Raw genomic sequence first — 20790 nt, forward strand, 5'->3', positions numbered from 1 at the left:
GTAGGCTACACAGACCAGGCTATAAGGTACTAACTAGTAGGCTACATAGACCAGGCTATAATGTACTAACTAGTAGGCTACACAGACCAGGCTATAAGGTACTAACTAGTAGGCTACACAGACCAGGCTATAAGGTACTAACTAGTAGGCTACACAGACCAGGCTATAAGGTACTAACTAGTAGGCTACATAGACCAGGCTATAAGATACTAAATAGTAGTCTACACAGACCAGGCTATAAGGTACTAACTAGTAGGCTACATAGACCAGGCTATAAGGTACTAACTAGTAGGCTACACAGACCAGGCTATAAGGTACTAACTAGTAGGCTACACAGACCAGGCTATAAGGTACTAACTAGTAGGCTACACAGACCAGGCTATAAGGTACTAACTAGTAGGCTACAAGGTACTAACTAGTAGGATACACAAGCCAGGCAATAAGGTACTAAATAGTAGGCTACACAGACCAGGCTATAAGGTACTAACTAGTAGGCTACACAGACCAGGCAATAAGGTACTAACTAGTAGGCTACACAGACCAGGCTATAAGGTACTAACTAGTAGGCTACATAGACCAGGCTATAAGGTACTAAATAGTAGGCTACACAAGTTAGCGTCCGACCAGCTAAGGCAAGGACTAAGTTAAGCCAACACAGAAAATCAAACTACACAAACTGGACGCTCCATCTTCGCGCCACATGCGTGTCCAGCAACAGACAACACCCTAGTTGCTAACTAAGACAGAGGAAGAGCCGGGTAGCTAAACATGACTCACCGTGTGATATCCCCTGACTATGGGCGGCTTGCCGGTGGGGTACGGGTCCACCGTGTCGATGATAGTCTGCCGCTCGCCTTTCTGGTTGATCTTGCGGAACCTGCGGCGGGACTGTCGATGTGATGCTTGCCTCTGGAAGTACTCCTCATTTTCCTCCATATAGTCCACCTGGGGAAACAGGGTAGGAGGAAAGAAAGGAGTGACTGGCTCTTCTTTTCCATGCCCCCTCCTCCCCCCCTCTCACTGCGTAAAAATAGCAACGTTTGTGGGCTGCGCCTCAACACACCTCTCTGACATCAATGGGAGCTTTCACAACTCCAGGAGAAGGGGGAAAAAGCGAGAAGGATATGTGTGAGAGAGAACAGAAAGAACAGAACAGAAAGAATGAGCAAGGGAAGGGTGTGAACGAAAGAAGACAAAAACAGAGGAATAGATCAAGAGGAATGGAGGGGGAAAGAGAAAATAAAGGGAGAGAGAGATACCTTGCCCTGATGTGAGTCAGATTGAGTCAATCTCAGTCAGTGCCAGTCAGCCAGCCATGCCAGCCAGTATGTCTCAGCCAGTATCAGCATCAGTCTCAGCCAGCCAGTCTCAGCCAGCCAGTCTCAGCCAGCCAGTCTCAGCCAGCCAGTCTCAGCCAGCCAGTCTCAGCCAGCCTTGGTGAGACGGCCTGCCTGCCTGCCTGGGACGGCCTTGCCTGTCAACGTCAGCCAGTCAATCAGCGTCAGCCAGCGAACGAGCGAGCGCGCTTCAGCCAGCCAGCGTCAGCCAGCCAGCAACCGAGCGTTAGCCAGCCAGAGAGCGTTAGCCAGCCAGCGAGTCAGTCAGTAAGTGTCAGTCATTGTCAGTCAGCCAGCCAGTGTCAGCCAGCGTCAGCCAGCCAGTGTCAGCCAGCCAGTGTCAGCCAGCCAGTGTCAGCCAGCCAGTGTCAGCCAGCGTCAGCCAGCCAGCGTCAGCCAGCCAGTGTCAGCCAGCGTCAGCCAGCCAGCGTCAGCCAGCCAGCGTCAGCCAGCCAGCGTCAGCCAGCCAGCGTCAGTCAGCCAGCCAGCGTCAGTCAGCCAGCCAGCGTCAGTCAGCCAGCCAGCGTCAGTCAGCCAGCCAGCGTCAGTCAGCCAGCCAGCGTCAGCCAGCCAGCCAGCGTCAGCCAGCCAGCCAGCGTCAGCCAGCCAGCGTCAGCCAGCCAGCCAGCGTCAGCCAGCCAGCCAGCGTCAGCCAGCCAGCCAGCGTCAGCCAGCCAGCCAGCGTCAGCCAGCCAGCGTCAGCCAGCCAGCCAGCGTCAGCCAGCCAGCGTCAGCCAGCCAGCCAGCGTCAGCCAGCCAGCGTCAGCCAGCCAGCCAGCCAGCCAGCGTCAGCCAGCCAGCCAGCGTCAGCCAGCCAGCGTCAGCCAGCCAGCGTCAGCCAGCCAGCGTCAGCCAGCCAGCGTCAGCCAGCCAGCCAGCGTCAGCCAGCCAGCGAGCGGCAGCCAGCCAGCGTCAGCCAGCCAGCGAGCGGCAGCCAGCCAGCGTCAGGCAGCCAGCCAGCGTCAGCCAGCCAGCCAGCGTCAGCCAGCCAGCGAGCGGCAGCCAGCCAGCGAGCGAGCGGCAGCCAGCCAGCGAGCGAGCGGCAGCCAGCCAGCGAGCGAGCGGCAGCCAGCCAGCGTCAGCCAGCCAGCGAGCGAGCGGCAGTTAGCCAGCGAGCGAGCGGCAGCCAGTCAGTAAGTGTTAGTGTCAGTCAGTCAGTAAGTGTTAGTGTCAATCAGTCAGTAAGTGTTAGTGTCAATCAGTCAGTAAGTGTTAGTGTCAATCAGACAGTAAGTGTTAGTGTCAATCAGACAGTAAGTGTTAGTGTCAATCAGACAGTAATTTTAGTGTCAATCAGACAGTAAGTGTTAGTGTCAATCAGTCAGTAAGTGTTAGTCTTAGCCAGTAAGTGTTAGTCTTAGCCAGTAAGTCTTAGCCAGTAAGTGTCAGCCAGTAAGTGTCAGCCAGTAAGTGTCAGCCAGTAAGTGTCAGCCAGTAAGTGTCAGCCAGCCAGTCAGTCAGTCAGTGTCAGCCAGCCAGCCTCAGCCAGCCAGCCAGCGTCAGCCAGCCAGCCAGCGTCAGCCAGCCAGCCAGCGTCAGCCAGCGTCAGCCAGCGTCAGCCAGCGTCAGCCAGCGTCAGCCAGCGTCAGCCAGCGTCAGCCAGCCAGCCCCCCCCCCACACATCCAACAACCCCAGCGTCCGTCAGCTGCTGCCCTCCCTCCCGATCACACTGTCTACCTGGCTCTGCTCTGGCTGTCTAGCACCTTCCAGAGTCACAGCCCCGTGAAATGGCACATAAGCGATAATGGCACAACTGGCCTGATAAATGATGAATACAACTTGTGCTTAAGGAGAAAGAAAGCTATTTTCATGAGGCATGGGCTATTGGAAGACATGTACAAAATATTGCAGCAAAACATTTTCTCTGATAACGAAAAACATTTTACAACTTGATACTTAACAGTCGTGTGCAGTAGCCTGGTGACATATGCCTGGTGCTAGAATAACACATTTAAGGCCTTTACAGTTGGCACACTGTCCTCTATTGCCAGCTTCTTTACTGCGGTTTCACATTTCATAGCACTTAGCCTTTGGGATTACACATCAAATCTCTCTGCCTCTCTCTGCCATACCAACTGCTGCTATGGCAACGGCAGGGGAGCCGTGGTGGATGACAGAGTTGTGTATGAGAGAGGAGAAAGAACAAGAGAAAGTGCAGGTGATGTGTATCAGTTTGTGTATGTGTGTATTGATTTGGTTGGAGTGTGTGCGCACGTACGAGTATCGGTTCGGTTTGCGTGTGAGAGCCGCTGGTGTCTCGGTATCATAGCACTCCAAAGCCATTCTCCCAGTAATTCTAGGGAGCTTGTTGCTCCCATAATAGCCGAAGACCATGCCAGGAAGGGGTAATGATCGACAGCAGGACAGAGAGAAGGCTATTAGAAGAGCTGGAGCTTAGCTGTTGGAGACACATTTAACAAAAATGACCCACCTATATGAATATTATTATAGAAATCCATAGGACACTGATTACTAAGAAGATATCTTAGTTGCAACCATACTGTATGGGAGATGGTGGTTAACACATAGGTTAAGTATGACTGCTCTATTCAAACGGAGCAATAGGAGATATGTGTGTGATTAAATTGGTGTCAAATTGTAGTCTGTGTGTGCTCGATTATGTGTGTGCGCATGATTATGTGTGGTGTGTGCCTGCACATGTCAGGGAGAAAATAACAGTGGGCTTTCATATCTTTAAAGATCTAGCACACTTCCAAGGCCTACTGTTCGACCGCAGATTGCATTGTGCCTCTACTTCTATGTCCTGGTAAAGCTGGATTGATTGGTTTTCAACGTCCCTTTTTAGAAAAGGTCTGTGTCAAGTGCGTCAAACATTACACCACAGACTGTAGCCTTCGACTGGAGAGTGAAAAATAACTGGAAATTACTGCAACACTTTATATATTCATCACATTTAAGTATGTGAGTGAGCAGTGAACAAGAAAACTGCTGCACGTACTATAGCTGAAGCCATGTCAACAGAAGCACTAGCATTACTTGTAGTTGATATTACACCGCAACAGAAATAAAATAAAGGCCATTAAATATAACTTACATTGTGGGCGCATCATCTAAAATAGATGGGGTGTAAAAGTCCTCATAAAACATGTTAGGTCATTGCTAAGTCACGTCCCCATAAGCTAGCCCTAAGTAGCCTTTATAAACCCCCTTCCCAGTACATCAGTGTATGAAGCGGTGTGCTGTTGCCTGATGTGACGTCACTGTGGTAAAGTTGGCAATGCTGGCGGGACTCACCACAATCATCTCCGAAGGTTCCAGAACGATGCACTCACATCCACGTCTCAGGCTCCCTGCAGAACGCTTTCCAAAACTGGTGAGAGAGAACAAATGACAGAGAGAAAAAAAGAAGAGTTTAGGGAAAATTACTTTTAATACATTTAGCTTGGCATCAGTGGGATTCAATCTGGAATTTCTGATATTCCTGTTCAAACTATAGAGAAACTTTCCTGCTTGAACAGCTTGTAAGTAAGCATTTCACAGTAAGGTCTACAACTGTTGTATTCGGTACATGTGACAAATATAATTAGATTTGATAAGTTGGATAAGTAGTCAGAGTAAAAATACACTTCAAGTGGAAAATTCCTGGATGAAGAATGAAGACTGCAAGAGTTGTATGATGCATTCAGTCCCCAAACTGAGACGAGGGTTCCCTTGTACCATATTTACGAAATCAACACCAAAATGTGTGTTGATGTGACTCCCAAATAAACTATTAGGGAGTCACATATCACTACATACAATATTTTGTTTATGTTGTGTAAATTCCCCCCAGTGTACATACATATACAAAAGTACGTGGACATACATCAAATTAGTGGATTCGTCTATTTCAGCCACACCTGTTGCTGACAGGTGTATACAATTGAGCACACAGCCATGCAATCTCTATAGACAAACATTGGCAGTAGAATGGCCCGTACTGAAGAGCACAGTGACTTTCAACGTGGCCACATCATAGGATGCAACCTTTCCAACAGGTTTGTCAAATTTCTGCCAAGCTAGAGCTGCAGCGGTCAACTGTAATTGCTGTTATTGTGAAATGGAAACATCTAGGAGCAACAACGGCTCAGCTGCGAAGTGGTAGGCCACACAAGCTCACAGAATGGGACCCCGAGAGCTGATGCGTGTAGTGTAAAAATCTTCTGTCCTTGGTTGCAACACACTACTGAGATCCAAAAGGCCTCTGGAAGCAACGTCAGCACAATAACTGTTCTTCGGGAGATTCAAAAAAGGTTTTCCATGGCCGAGCAGCCGCACACAAGCCTAAGATCACCATGCGCAATGCCAAGAATCGGCTGGAGTGGTGTAAAGCGTTCCACCATTTGACTCTGGAGCAACATAAATGCGTTCTCTGGAGTAATGAATCACGCTTCACCATCTGACAGTCCGACGAACAAATGTGGGTTTGGCAGATGCCAGGAGAACGCAACCTGCCCTAATACATAGTGCCAACTGTAAAGTTTGTTGGAGGAGGAATAATGATCTGGAGCTGTTATTCATGGTTTGGGCAGGTTGCAGTGAAGTTCCAGTGAAGGGAGGACCATCTTTACGTTACATCATACAAAGACATTCTAGATGATTCTGTGCATCCAACTGAGGCAACAGTTTGGGGAAGGCCTTAAAACTGCTATCCCAGGTAAACATGTTTACATTGCCAAAGCAAGTGAAATAGATAAAACAAAAGTGAAAAAGAAAATAATTAACAGTAAACATTACTCAAAAGTTCAAAAAGAATAAAGAAATGTTAAATGTCATATTATACACTGCTCAAAAAAATAAAGGGAACACTTAAACAACACAATGTGACTCCAAGTAAATCACACTTCTGTGAAATCAAACTGTCCACTTAGGAGGCAACACTGATTGACAATAAATTTCACATGCTGTTGTGCAAATGGAATAGACAAAAGGTGGAAATTATAGGCAATTAGCAAGACACCCCCAATAAAGGAGTGGTTCTGCAGGTGGTGACCACAGACCACTTCTCAGTTCCTATGCTTCCTGGCTGATGTTTTGGTCACTTTTGAATGCTGGCGGTGCTTTCACTCTAGTGATAGCATGAGACGGAGTCTACAACCCACACAAGTGGCTCAGGTAGTGCAGCTCACCCAGGATGGCACATCAATGCGAGCTGTGGCAAGACGGTTTGCTGTGTCTGTCAGCGTAGTGTCCAGAGCATGGAGGCGCTACCAGGAGACAGGCCAGTACATCAGGAGACGTGGAGGAGGCTGTAGGAAGGCAACAACCCAGCAGCAGGACCGCTACCTCCACCTTTGTGCAAGGAGGAGCAGGAGGAGCACTGCCAGAGCCCTGCAAAATGACCTCCAGCAGGCCACAAATGTGCATGTGTCTGCTCAAACGGTCAGAAACAGACTCCATGAGGGTGGTATGAGGGCCCGACGTCCAAAGGTGGGGGTTGTACTTACACCCCAACACCGTGCAGGACGTTTGGCATTTGCCAGAGAACACCAAGATTGGCAAATTCGCCACTGGCGCCCTGTGCTCTTCACAGATGAAAGCAGGTTCACACTGAGCACATGAGCACATGTGACAGACGTGACAGAGTCTGGAGACGCCGTGGAGAACGTTCTGCTGCCTGCAACATCCTCCAGCATGACCGGATTGGCGGTGGGTCAGTCATGGTGTGGGGTGGCATTTCTTTGTGGGGCCGCACAGCCCTCCATGTGCTCGCCAGAGGTAGCCTGACTGCCATTAGGTAGCGAGATGAGATCCTCAGACCCCTTGTGAGACCATATGCTGACACATGCACATTTGTGGCCTGCTGGCCATCCTGGATGAACTGCACTACCTGAGCCACTTGTGTGGGTTGTAGACTACGACTCCATAGTTAAAGAAAAAAAGGGAAAAATAAACAAATATGGGTTGTATTTACAATGGTGTTCTTCCCTGGTTGCCGTTTTCTTGTGGCAACAGGTCACAAATCTTGCTGCTGTGATGGCAAACTGTGGTATTTCACCCAGTAGATATGGGAGTTAATGGGTCTGTGTAATCTGAGGGAAATATGTCTCTCTAATATGGTCATACATTTGGCAGGGGATTAAGAAGTGCAGCTCAGTTTCCACCTCATTGTGGGCATTGTGCACATAGTCTGTCTTCTCTTGAGAGCCAGGTCTGCCTATGCTGGCCTCTCAATGACAAGGCTATACTCACTCAGTCTATACATAGTCAGTTTTCCTTCATTTTGGGTCAGACACAGTGGCAGGCATTCTGTGTAATCTCTGTTTAAGGCCAAATAGCGTTCTAGTTAGCTCAGTTTTTTTGTTAATTCTTTCCAATGTGTCAAGTAATTATCTTTTTATTTTCTTGTTATTTGGTTGGGTCTAATTGTGTTGCTGTCCTGGGGCTCTGTTTGTGAACAGAGCCCCAGGACCAGCTTGCTTAGGGGACTCTTCGCCATCTCTCTGTAGGGGATGGCTTTGTTATGGAAGGTTTGGGAATCGCTTCCTTTTAGGTGCTTGTAGAATTTAATGGCTCTTTTCTCAATAATTATTTGGTGTTTTACTAGGTACACTGAGGATATCTTTGCAGAGTCTCAATTTGGTGTTTGTCCCATTTAGTGAATTCTTGGTTGGTGAGCGGACCCCAGACCTCACAACCATAAAGGGCAAAGGGTTCTATAACCGATTCAAGTATTTTTAACCAGATACTAAGTGGTATGTCGAATTTCATGTTCCATTTGATGGCGTAGAAGGTCCTTGCCTTGTCTCAGATCTTTCACAGCTTTGTTGACGTTACCTGTGGCGCTGATGTTTAGGCCAAGGTAGGTATAGTTATGTGCTTTAGGGCAACGGTGTATAGATGGAATTTGTATTTGTGGTCCTAGCAACTGGACCTTTTTTTGAACACCATCATTTTTGTCTTACTGAGATTTACAATTAGGGCCCAGGTCTGACAAAATCTGTGCAGAAGATCTAGGTGCTGCTGTAGGCTGCCCTCAGTTGGGAACAGAAGCACCAGATCATCAGCAAACAGTAGACATTTGACTTCAGATTCTAGTAGGGTGAAGCTGGGTGCTGCAGACTGTTGTAGTGCCATGCCCTCGCCAATTCGATGATATACATGTTGAAGAGGGTGGGGCTCAAGCTGCATCCCTGTCTCACCCCACGACCCTGTGGAAAGAAATGTGTTTTTTTGCTGATTTTAACCACACACCGTGTACACGGATTTTATAATGTCATGTCGTTCTTGTTTATATAAATGCTGTAGTTGCCACAAGTTATCTATTCCAATTGTAAACTGTATGAAATAACTAGCTAGTTACTGGTGTGTGCTTAAAGTGTTTCAAATCGGTGATGCCACTTGGTCTGTGACCTTGAAGTAGTTGTGTTCTTTGCTATGTATGGCCGTGGCTTTTGTGGAGCGAAAGGTAACGATGCTTCAAGGGTGACTGTTGCTGATGTGTTCAGAGGGTCCCTGATTCAAGCCCAGGTTGGGGGATCCGAATCACTCGGTTGGGCTCTGTCGTGTGGTTGCTGCAGAAAATGACAAGTGCAAAGGGCGTGAGTGTAACCAGTGTAAAATGGCTAGCTAGTTAGTGGTGCACGCGTGTAGAGTTTCAACTCTATGATGTCAATCGGTCTGAGACCTTGAAGACGTTGTAACCCCTGTGGCTTTTGTGAAGCGATAGGTAATGATGCTTCATGGGAGGCAGTTGTTGATGTGTTCAGGGGGTCCCTGGTTTAAGCCCAAGTTGGGGCAGGATGGAATAAATACTGTTACACATGTGTGACCCTATCAATGCTTCTTTCACAATCCTGTTTGTTCCCATTGTTCCCATCCTAAATTATAGCATTTCAAGGTTACATTTAATGACTGACAAGAATGGTTTTAAAAACATGTCGTCTAAGCGTGTTCTAAAAGAAGGATTGATGTGCAGGGCTACTACAATATGTCGAGCGTGTTAAGCTGTGTGGGGTTAATGCCAATCATTACTGTTTGACTTGACTGGTGATGAGACTGCCTCAGCTGCAGCTTATGCACTCTTAGCTGTGAGATCACCAAATAGCGTGCTCAATCATGCCCTTCCATTTACATTCCTTTCCATAAGTACTCCGACACGCCATTTCATAGTGTTCTTTCTACAACTGTCACAGTATATGAGCTAATAAGGTTATGTTCGAAGAGAGAGTGTAGGAGGAAGGGGAGTTGACTTCCACATGTGGGACTTGTTTAGGCGTCAATCCACTACAACTTCCCCCACCTGTCCAGACGAGTCATAACAATGCTATATGTTTACGTTTTGGGAATTTAAATGATTAGATGAAAACAGTAAAGGTTACAAGTACGAATTGCTTTTTTAACAGACAAAGATTAATCCCCTGGTTATGCAAGATTTTTGCTGCTTGGTGGTGGTGAAGCCGCAAGGAGGTGGGCGGAGAGAGTGCCTCAGGGGTAATCAAAGTCAATGAAAACATGACCGGGAAACTAATGGTTTAAGGTCTCCAACCAACTCCAACCGACCAAAGGCTAAACAAACAGTCAGATGGTTAGAGGGCATCGAAAAAGTGCAGAGCGTCTGATGCCTTCTCGCCCATCCAACACAAACAAATGCCGTTCGGGCACATGGTAGCCTTCCTGAACTGTAAATAGAAGCCGACGTCCAGGCAAAGAATTCACAAGTGACTTGTGACTAATGACTCATACATTTTACTTCCCAAAATATAACTTGATGCTTCAATGACGCTGAAATAGGGTGGAGTGCATCCATTTGGGTACACATCGAGTGGAGTGCATCTCAAAACATCAAATCGTGTCTAAACCTTTCATAAATTTCCCCACAAATTCAAAAGCACAAAAGGTACATGTAGTGTTAGTTCAGTTGCCAAACGGATGTATAACCTCAACCCAACAAATCTCTCTGCTGAGCTGATCTGGAGGCAGTGTACTCGCTAACAATACCGAAATAATAATTTTAAAAAAACATGCCTTGCATTCCTGACATCTTTCATATACTCTAATCATTCAACCCACCAGCTCTCTTGCTGGAGAAAAGTCATAATTTCAGCTACAACCTACCATTGTGCTACTGTGTGCTGCTCCTAGGGAAAACATGTCTCACAGACTCACGCCTAGTGCCTGGAAGTTAAGAAAAGCTCAATGAACTCATACCTGTCAGACGTCTGTCACCTGGTATGTATATCCTCTCTCACAAAGTCCTTCCTCAGTCTACAACTACCTAGAAGAGTACATCCAGTTCGGGAAAGTTCTGATCAATCGCAGCATTTCATTCCGCTCATAGTTGCACCCTCCTGCTGGTGTTTGAGTGAGTGTAAGAGGGGGTGTGTGTGTGTCTGCCTGTCTCTAGCTACGCTGTGCGTACTCTGGCCAACATTCCAGTGCACAGCTCACTTCCTGCAGGCCTGGGAGCGTACAGGCCAGGAGTGGGGTGGTGTGAGTGAGAGGGTGACCCTTTCTTCCACCAGTCCTTCCCTACAGACCATATACATGAACTCTATGATGCAACAGGCTACAATGTTGACTAGTGGGGAGTGTCTGAATATGCTATACTGTGCTGTTTGTCCTGTTTTTTTGTCTTATCCAAGTATTCAACCCACAAACAGTGCTTGCTTTACAGGTTCAATTCAACAAGCGTTCTTATAATTGTGAATTTGAGCTTGGACGTTCAGTGTAAACAGCGTATCTCAAACCAAGGGTTGGACAACAACACTGGCATTGTGAGTAACAATTCAAAAAAGAGGATTGTTATTATGCATCTCACTATGGCATACCTCATTTAATCGACTAGTCGATTGTTTGGTCAATAGCCTGTTGGTCGACCGAGATTTCTTCAGTCGAGCAGTCACAAAAAATAAATCTCTTCACGGTGCACAAGACAACCGTCTGATTCGTGCCTGTCTCAGTGGACTAATCCATCGTGGAGGCCACAGGGGTGGCACAGTCTATCACTGTAAGACATGTGATACTGAAATTGTATATATATTTTTTATATGTAAAAATAACGGTGCAACACTAAAATCTAAAATTACAACACGTGCACTTTCTCCCAAGTTGGATATGGTCGCTTTCCACAGTTCTGAAACAATCTTCAGTGCGCAGCAGAATTTCTGCCTTTCCCTATGTTGCTATGTGCGTAATAGCAAAGTTAACCAACATATTGGGATTAACAACAATGCGGCGGAGGCAGCAGCAGAGACGAGGAAACAGCCATTGCCTTAGCCTAATTGTCAAAAAAAAATTGGAGGAGAGAGGAAACCCCAATTTAAATTAGTTCTATATTCAATAGCTTAACTTTTAAAATGTGCCTAATAAATCTATATAGATCTATGGAAATAAGACAGATCTTTCTTCTGTTGCCTCAGTGTTTGACAGCATACTGATTCTGTGAACACCAAGCAAATTTAACATCTTTACTATGCTGTAAAATAGTCGTTACAATTTGTTTTCTTTAGAACATAAATGGTATTATTTATAATTTAGTGTTGTTTACACTGTCCCAAACAGATAGAAAAATACTCTAATCTAAGCACACCTGTTTGTCACACATAATATGCACGCAGCTCTCACTCCTATAACCTCCCTTTTTTTGATCTCCTTATTGTTACTACAATTATTATGATTATCATTATAATAATAAGTCATGTAGTTATCATTAGTAGGCTTTGTATAGTATCCTTGTATAACAACCATTGAGCTGTAGGCCTAAGAGCGTCTCCTGTTTAGTTTTAATACCGTAACGTACTTAGGCCTACATTTCAATATATAGCCTACTGGATCAATCAATTAACCATTCATTCGTTCATGCCATCACACAGCACGAGACATTCATGCTTTGAAATGCAACTGAGCATTTTAGTTTGAGCTTTGAATAATTAGCCTAAACAATAAACAAACCGCAATTCACAAACGCATGCAACTGTTTTTAGTCTGCTGTAAGGCTTAATATATATACACACACACACACACACACACACACACACACACACACACACACAAACATTTTCTTCCTCCCCAGTTAAAACAGACTTTCTGGTACACTTATTTAGTGTTGTTCCAAATGGTCAGAAAAAAATAAGTGTAATCTAACAGCAACTGTTAAAACACACAATACTCACGCAACACTTGCTCCTATACCCTCCTTTCTCTTGATCTCCAGTAGTTTCCACAACTAAGTCAAATCTATCTGGGCTCCCGAATGGCGCAGCGGTCTAAAGCACTGCATCTCAGCGCAAAAGGCGTCACTACAGCCCCTGGTTTAAATCCAGGCTGAAAAACATGATTGGGAGTCCCATAGGGCAGCAAACAGTTGGCCCAGCAGTCATTGTAAATAAGAATTTGTTCTTAACAGACTTGCCTAGTTAAATAAAGGTTACATTTTTTTAAATGAATGTCTTCCACAGATCTGACTTCCCCTTTCCCTCCTGAGCAACCAGTAAACATTTGCCCGTTTTTTTTTTCATGTCCTCCAAACATTGTGCTGTCATGTGTTACTGTGTTCAGAGTCTGTTATAACCAATTTATTGATGTGATTATGATAGGCTATAGGTCAGGCCATATTGGTCGCATGTGATGCTTACATGTTTCACGGAAAGAGAAAGGGTTGAGGGAATAGGGAATGTTTGTCGTAAACAAATTAGGGATTTCGGGAACATTTTTCAATCAGAAACAAGAAAGAAACTAAATGGCTGAAATGATGTTGCAGCTTCAGCACGGATAGCACAAAAAAAAACACTTGCTGTGCTGTGGTGCCTTTTCGCGACAGTAGGGAGGAGAATGAGACAACGTGTGGCAGTTACACAGGGACTAGCTGTCATTTCTTTGTGTGAGTATCGGGTACTTTCTGGATTAATTTGTGTGTTAGTTATTTAATCAAACAGTGTGGTTAAAGCATCACACAAGCTCAGTGCATATTTAGTTGATTTTATTCAAACACATAGGGTATATCTGTCTATTTATGAACAAAGAAGTTTAAACATTGACCAAACGATTGGTCGAAAGAACAGAACGACTCTCGGTCAACCCACATTTTTTGGGGTCGGGGACAGCACGACAACTCACACAACAGCAAAAATGTGCAGAGACCTTTCCTCTGTCACAGAAATGTTCTTGTACGTCTTAGAGGCTTTACAGAAGTTCATTATACAACGGCGCAACTTGTTTTCATCAGGAAATGACAGCAGTTAAGAGTTAGTAAAGGGTTACGTCCCAAATGGCTTCCTTTTCCCTTTAGATTGCACTACGTTTGATCTGAGCACTATGGGCTCTGGTCAAAACTAGTGCACTACATACTGTAAGGAATAGGGTGTCATTTGGAACAAAGGGAGGAGTCAGTTTTCACATGGTAATTAAGTTTATATTCCTATAAAACTGGACCCAAGCTTGCTGGGAACAGCTGACAAATGGTTGTGGTTACCATGAGGCAAGAAGATCAGGGAGGTTTCCTCAGGCGAAGTGTGGGCGATCAGCTAGGTTCAGTGCAACGGTGATAATAATGAAGACAAATTAAAGGGAAAGTGTGATCAATAAAGGGTTTATATAGGGCACTGCCTCCATTAACCCTTTTCTAGCCCTTGTCTAGCTGACTGGGACTAACCATGTTTTATTAATGAAGATATATAGTTGAAGTCGGAAGTTTACACATTAGCCAAATACATTTAAACTCAGTTTTTCACAATTCCTGACATTTAAAAACGGGATTTGATCCCTAAGAAGTTAATTAATGGGACATTAGAAATATTTAACTTTCATACAATCACAATACACCAAATTTAAGCTTTACTTCTTGTTAATCCAGCCACCGTGTCAGATTTCATAAAGGCTATACGGCGAAAGCAAACCATGCTATTATCTGAGGTCAGCACCCCATCAAACAAACACAGACAATCATATTTCATCCCGCCAGGCGCGACACAAAACTCAGAAATAACGATATAATTCATGCATTACCTTTGACGAGCTTCTTCTGTTGGCACTCCAATATGTCCCATAAACATCACAACTTGTCCTTTTGTTTGATTAATTCCGTCGTTAAAGCTCCAAAATGTCCATTTATTTGGAGCGTTGGATCCAGAAAAACACCGGTTCCAACTCGCACAACATGACTACAAAATATCTAATAAATTACCTGTAATCTTTGTCCAAACATTTCAAACAACTTTCCTAATACAATTTTACTTATTTAACGTAAGTCAAATCAATCAAATTTAAGACGAGAAACTGCGTTCAAAAGCGGATAAAAACAAAGTGGAGCGAGCTTTCAGGTCGCGCGCCCCTAACAAACAGTACACTAGACTCGACCCTCGTTCTGAACAGCCCTACTTCTTCATTTCTCAAAGGAAAAACATCAACCAATTTCTAAAGACTTGACATCTAGTGGAAGCAATAGGAACTGCAATAAAATGCAAATGAATTACTTAAAAATCATACAATGTGATTTTCTGGATTTTTGGATTCTGTCTCTCACGGTTGAAGTGTACCTATTATAAAAACTACAGACCTCTACATGCTTTGTAAGTAGGAAAACCTGCAAAATCGGCAGTGTATCAAATACTTGTTCTCCCCACTGTACCTCCTCCTACACAACTAAGTGGGCTAATATTAAACCCATATAGCTCCTCCGGCACAACTAAGTGGGCTTATATTAAACCCATATAGCTCCTCCGGCACAACTAAGTGGGCTTATATTAAACCCATATAGCTCCTCCGGCACAACTAAGTGGGCTTATATTAAACCCATATAGCTCCTCCGGCACAACTAAGTGCCTCCCTGTGTGCCTGCATCATACGCGGAGCAAACATTTTCAGACCCCTTCTCCCTAGTGGTTGCCTCTCAAGCATTAAAGTCTAATCTGCCAATATCCTCAAATCCCTCTAAAGGAGACACACTTTCACCTTGGAAAGGGGAAAAGTTTAAATTTGAGCGTGGGGAGCGGCTGTCTGATTCTTGGCAATTTTCAGATGGAGTGGAACACGGGTCTGTGGCAACGATGCCCCAGACATGCATATGAGCTATGAGTGTTACTGACCCTGAGATATGACAGAATAATTAGAGCTAAGCTTCTTAAGTCACTGTGCTTCATACTGCCAATTTTTTTTTACATAAAAGAGCATTGTTTCAAGACACCCACAGTCGGGAAAGCGAATCCCGCATGCAAGACTGGATTTCATCACTGCGTTTATTAATTGAGACTAACATTTTAGACTGGGAGACAAATAATTCAGTCGGGGGGGACAAATAATTCAGTCAGTCAGTGAGCCTAACATTAAAGTCGGTGAAATTAATCATAGTTTTATTCACTTGTCTGCACCTGTAGTGTCTGTAGTCCAATGCACATATAGTCCTACTCGGATATAAGACCACCTTGGGTCAAAAACGTGATTACAAAATTGCCGACAATTTGATCAAATCCTGTCCCAACTTGCTGTTGTTCGTACCTGCTTCTTGGCAGGAACATGGACTCCTTGATGAAGACGGACCCGGACAGTAGGATATACCAGCAGCTTCCGACGTCATCCGGGCTGTGGAAGAGAAAATAGAGAGAATTGAACTGGTGAATCGCAAATTCAAACCTGCACACGCACCCAAGTGAAAACACAGACAGCGTGCTACACGTCACAGACGAACTCACACGAACCCTGAGCAGTACAACAGAGTGGATGACACACACAAAGTCGTCCAGCTTCCGAATAGAAAACTCATTAGTTGGCAATTCCAGTGAAGATAATGTCAGATTTGCTGTTCAAAGTAGCCAGAAGCAGCAGCAGAGTACTACAGTACAATGAGGGAGGATTCAATAGTCCATTGAGAGGGTTTTCTGATAGTTTTCTTGGCAAGCCATGGTTCTCTATTCAAATAGATCTAACATAAAACAGCCCATTGATAGTACAGATCTAGGAGGAAATACCAGCACAGACACATTATGGTGTCTCTACTGATGGCACCGACAGACATGGTCGCTCTGTTTCTAGCTCCGAGTCAACTTTGCAGTATTTTTGTGCGTGTGTTATTTCATACATTACTTGCTCAGAACGTTTCTGGCAATATTAACAACAGCCAAAATTAATTGGTGGCTATAAAATCAGCAATCACTCAACAGCATTTCAACCAGAAATTGGATTTCCCTCATTTGGATCCTTTGTTTTAACACCCGAGGCAGTTCTATTCATCCCGGGGGCTGCTCCAAAACGACGCCGCAGGAGAAAAGGACAGAAACAAACATCTTTCTGGTAAGAAGAGGGGCGGGGGTGTATGCCTTATGATTAACGAGACGTGGTGTGATCATAACAACATACAGGAACTCAAGTCATTCTGTTCACCTGATCTAGAATTCCTCACAATCAAATGTCGAACGCATTATCTACCAAGGGAATTCTCTTCGATTATAATCACAGCCGTATATATTCCGCCCCAAGCAGACACATCGATGGCCCTGAACGAACTTTATCTGACTCTTTGTAAACTGGAAACCAAATACCCTGAGGCTGCATTCATCGTAGCTGGGGATTTTAACAAGGCTAATCTGAAAACAAAACTCCCTAAATTCTATCAGCATACCGATTGTGCTACCAGGGCTGGTAAAACCTTGGATCATTGCTATACTAACTTCCGCGACGCATATAAGGCCCTTCCCCGCCCTCCTTTCGGAAAAGCTGACCACGACTCCATTTTGTTGCTTCCAGCCTACAAACAGAAACTAAAACAACAAGCTCCCTCGCTCAGGTCTGTTCAACGCTGGTCCGACCAATCTGATTCCACGCTTCAAGACTGCTTCGATCACGTGGATTGGGATATGTTCCGCATTGCGTCCAACAACAATATTGACGAATGCGCTGATTCGGTGAGCGAGTTCATTAGAAAGTGCATTGACGATGTCGTACCCACAGCAACGATTAAAACATTCCCAAACCAGAAACCGTGGATTGATGGCAGCATTCGCGTGAAACTGAAAGCGCGAACCACTGCTTTTAACCAGGCGAAGGTGACCGGAAACATGACCGAATACAAACAGTGTAGCCATTCTCTCTGCAAAGCAATCAAACAAGCTAAGTCCCAGTATAGAGACAAAGTAGAGTCGCAATTCAACAGCTCAGACACAAGAGGTATGTGGCAGGGTCTACAGTCAATCACGGATTACAAAAAGAAAACCAGCCCCATTGCGGACCAGGATGTCTTGCTCCCAGACAGGCTAAATAACTTTTTTGCTCGCTTTGAGGACAATACAGTGCCACTGACACAGCCCGCTACAAAAACCTGCAGGCTCTCCTTCACTGCAGCCAAGGTGAGTAAAACATTTAAACGTGTTAACCCTCGCGAGGCTGCAGGCCCAGACGGCATTCCCAGCCGCATCCTCAGAGCATGCGCAGACCAGCTGGCTGGTGTGTTTAAGGACATATTCAATCAATCCTTAACCCAGTCTGCTGTTCCCACATGCTTCAAGAGGGCCACCATTGTTCCTGTTCCCAAGAAAGCTAAGGTAACTGAGCTAAACGACGACCGCACCGTAGCACTCACTTCGGTCATCATGAAGTGCTTTGAGAGACTAGTCAAGGACCATATCACCTCCACCCTACCTGACACCCTAGACCCACTCCAATTTGCTTACCGCCCCAATAGGTCCACAGACGACGCAATCACACTGCACACTGCCCTAATCCATCTGGACAAGAGGAATACCTATTTAAGAATGCTGTTCACCGACTACAGCTCAGCATTTAACACCATAGTACCCTCCAAACTCGTCATCAAACTCGAGACCCTGGGTCTCGACCCCGCCCTGTGCAACTGGGTCCTGGACTTCCTGACGGGCCGCCCCCAGGTGGTGAGGGTAGGTAACAACATCTCCACCCCGCTGATGCTCAACACCGGGGCCCCGCAAGGGTGCGTTCTGAGCCCTCTCCTGTACTCCCTGTTCACCCACGACTGCGTGGCCATGCACACCTCCAACTCAATCATCAAGTTTGCGGATGACACTACAGTGGTAGGCTTGATTACCAACAACGACGAGACGGCCTACAGGAAGGAGGTGAGGGCCCTCGGAGTGTGGTGTCAGGAAAAGAACCTCACACTCAACGTCAACAAAACAAAGGAGATGATTGTGGACTTCAGGAAACAGCAGAGGGAGCACCCCCCTATCCACATCGACGGGACAGTAGTGGAGAAGGTGTAAAGTTTTAAGTTCCTCGGTGTACACATCACGGACAAACTGAATTGGTCCACCCACACAGACAGCGTTGTGAAGAAGGCGCAGCAGCGCCTCTTCAACCTCAGGAGGCTGAAGAAATTCGGCTTGTCACCAAAAGCACTCACAAACTTCTACAGATGCACAATCGAGAGCATCCTGTCGGGCTGCATCACCGCCTGGTACGGCAACTGCTCCGCCCACAACCGTAAGGCTCTCCAGAGGGTAGTGAGGTCTGCACAACGCATCACAAGGGGGACAAACTACCTGCCCTCCAGGACACCTACACCACCCGATGTCACAGGAAGGCCATAAAGATCATCAAGGACAACAACCACCTAAGCCACTGCCTGTTCACCCTGCTATCATCCAAAAGGCGAGGTCAGTACAGGTGCATCAAAGCAGGGACCGAGAGACTGAAAAACAGCTTCTATCTCAAGGCCATCAGACTGTTAAACAGCCACCACTAACATTTAGTGGCCGCTGCCAACATACTGACTCAACTCCAGCCACTTTAATAATGGGAATTGATGGAAATTATGTAAAAATGTACCAGTAGCCACTTTAAACAATGCCACCTAATATAATGTTTACATACCCTACATTACTCATCTCATATGTATATACTGTACTCTATACCATCTACTGCATCTTGCCTATGCCGTTCTGCACCATCACTCATTCATATATCTTTATGTACATATTCTTTATCCCTTTACACTTGTGTGTATAAGGTAGTAGTTGTGGAATTGTTAGGTTAGATTACTTGTTGGTTATTACTGCATTGTCGGAACTAGAAGCACAAGCATTTCGCTACACTCGCATTAACATCTGCTAACCATGTGTATGTGACAAATAAAATTTGATTTGATAAAGAGTGGGCTTCTAGTCAGACTCAGGAGGCATGCATATCATCCACCGCTTCCGAGTATATTGCTCGCTAATATTCAGTCCAGGAAAACAAAGTAGACAAGCTCAGAGCAAGGATTTCCTTCCAGACTAACATTCTGTTTTATGGAATCATGGCTCTCTCAGGAACTACTGTCTCTGTCCATTCAGCCAGTGGGGTTCCCCAATAACTCTCATTGAAAAAGAAAGCTGGAGATGTACGTTTCATGATTAACTACTTGTGGTGTGATTATGGTAACGTACAGGAACTTTTGGTCTCCCGATCTGGAATACCTCACCATCAAATGCCGACCACATTACCTTCAGAGATAATTTCCTTAAGTAATCGTTACGGCCGTGTATATTCGCCCCCCAGCCAAAATGGCTCTCAAGGAACTAACCGGGACTTTGTACAAACTGGAAACCGCAGATCTTGACACCGCACTTATTATAGCTGGGGACTTTAATATCTGACAAAAACACTATCGAAGTTCAATCAACATATCTCCTTGTCATACTCGCTCATCGAGCACTCGTGACCATTGCTAATATACACACACACACACATATATATCAACAATAAAAGAAACGTCCCTTTTTCAGGACCCTGTCTTTCAAAGATAATTCGTAAAAATCCAAATAACTTCACAGATCTTCATTGTTAAGGGTTTAAACACTGTTTCCCTTGCTTGTTCAATTAACCATAAACAATTAATGAACATGCACATGTGGAACGGTCGTTAACTTCTCTAGGATAGGGGGCAGCATTTTCACGTTTGGATGAAAAGCATACCCAAATTCAACTGCTAGCTACTCATCGCCAGAAAATAAGATATTAGTAGATTTGGATAGAAAACACTCTGAAGTTTCTAAAACTGTTTGAATCATGTCTGTGAGTATAACAGAACTTATTTAGCAGGCGAAACCTCGAGGACAACCAATTCAGATTTTGTGTTTGTTTTTGAGGTCACTCTTTTCAAGGAGTTTTCATTGGGAATCCAGATTTCTAAGGGACCTTCTTGCAGTTCCTACCGCTTCCACTGGATGTCAACAGTCTTTAGAAATTGGTTGAGGTTTTTCCTTTGTGTAATGAAGTACGGCCATCCAGAACAAGGGTAACTTGAAGTGTACTGTTAGATAGAGGTGTGTGACCAGAAAGCTAGCTACACATTGTTTTCCTCCTGTATTGAACACAGATCATCCCGTCTCCAATTTTATCGATTATTTACGTAAAAAGATACCTAAAGTTGTATTACAAAAGTAGTTTGAAATATTTTGGCAAAGTTTACAGGTAACTTTTGAGATATTTTGTAGTCACGTTGCACAAGTTTGAACCGGTGTTTTTCTGGATCAAACGCGCCAAATAAATGCACATTTTGGATATATA

The 20790-nt window shown here is 45.1% G+C and overlaps 1 protein-coding gene across 15 annotated transcripts in view; it reads right to left on the reverse strand.

The window, feature by feature from the left end:
- LOC129858248 (rap guanine nucleotide exchange factor 2-like) overlaps positions 1-20790 on the reverse strand; it is a 140995-nt gene that overhangs the window by 64284 nt on the left and 55921 nt on the right. For 13 of the 15 annotated variants that reach the window (XM_055927347.1, XM_055927355.1, XM_055927346.1 and 10 more), the window contains exons 4-6: positions 15772-15855; positions 4594-4669; positions 778-945 (exon numbers count right to left, since the gene is read on the reverse strand). In XM_055927347.1, coding sequence (XP_055783322.1) covers positions 778-945; positions 4594-4669; positions 15772-15855 — 328 coding nt within the window. Of the gene's footprint in view, positions 1-777; positions 946-3556; positions 3675-4593; positions 4670-10488; positions 10626-15771; positions 15856-20790 lie in introns of those variants that run through there. The other 2 variants (XM_055927348.1, XM_055927349.1) reach the window with 2 other exon arrangements.

Source organism: Salvelinus fontinalis, chromosome 6 (genome assembly GCF_029448725.1).
Source record: "Salvelinus fontinalis isolate EN_2023a chromosome 6, ASM2944872v1, whole genome shotgun sequence".
Lineage (NCBI taxonomy): Eukaryota > Metazoa > Chordata > Actinopteri > Salmoniformes > Salmonidae > Salvelinus > Salvelinus fontinalis.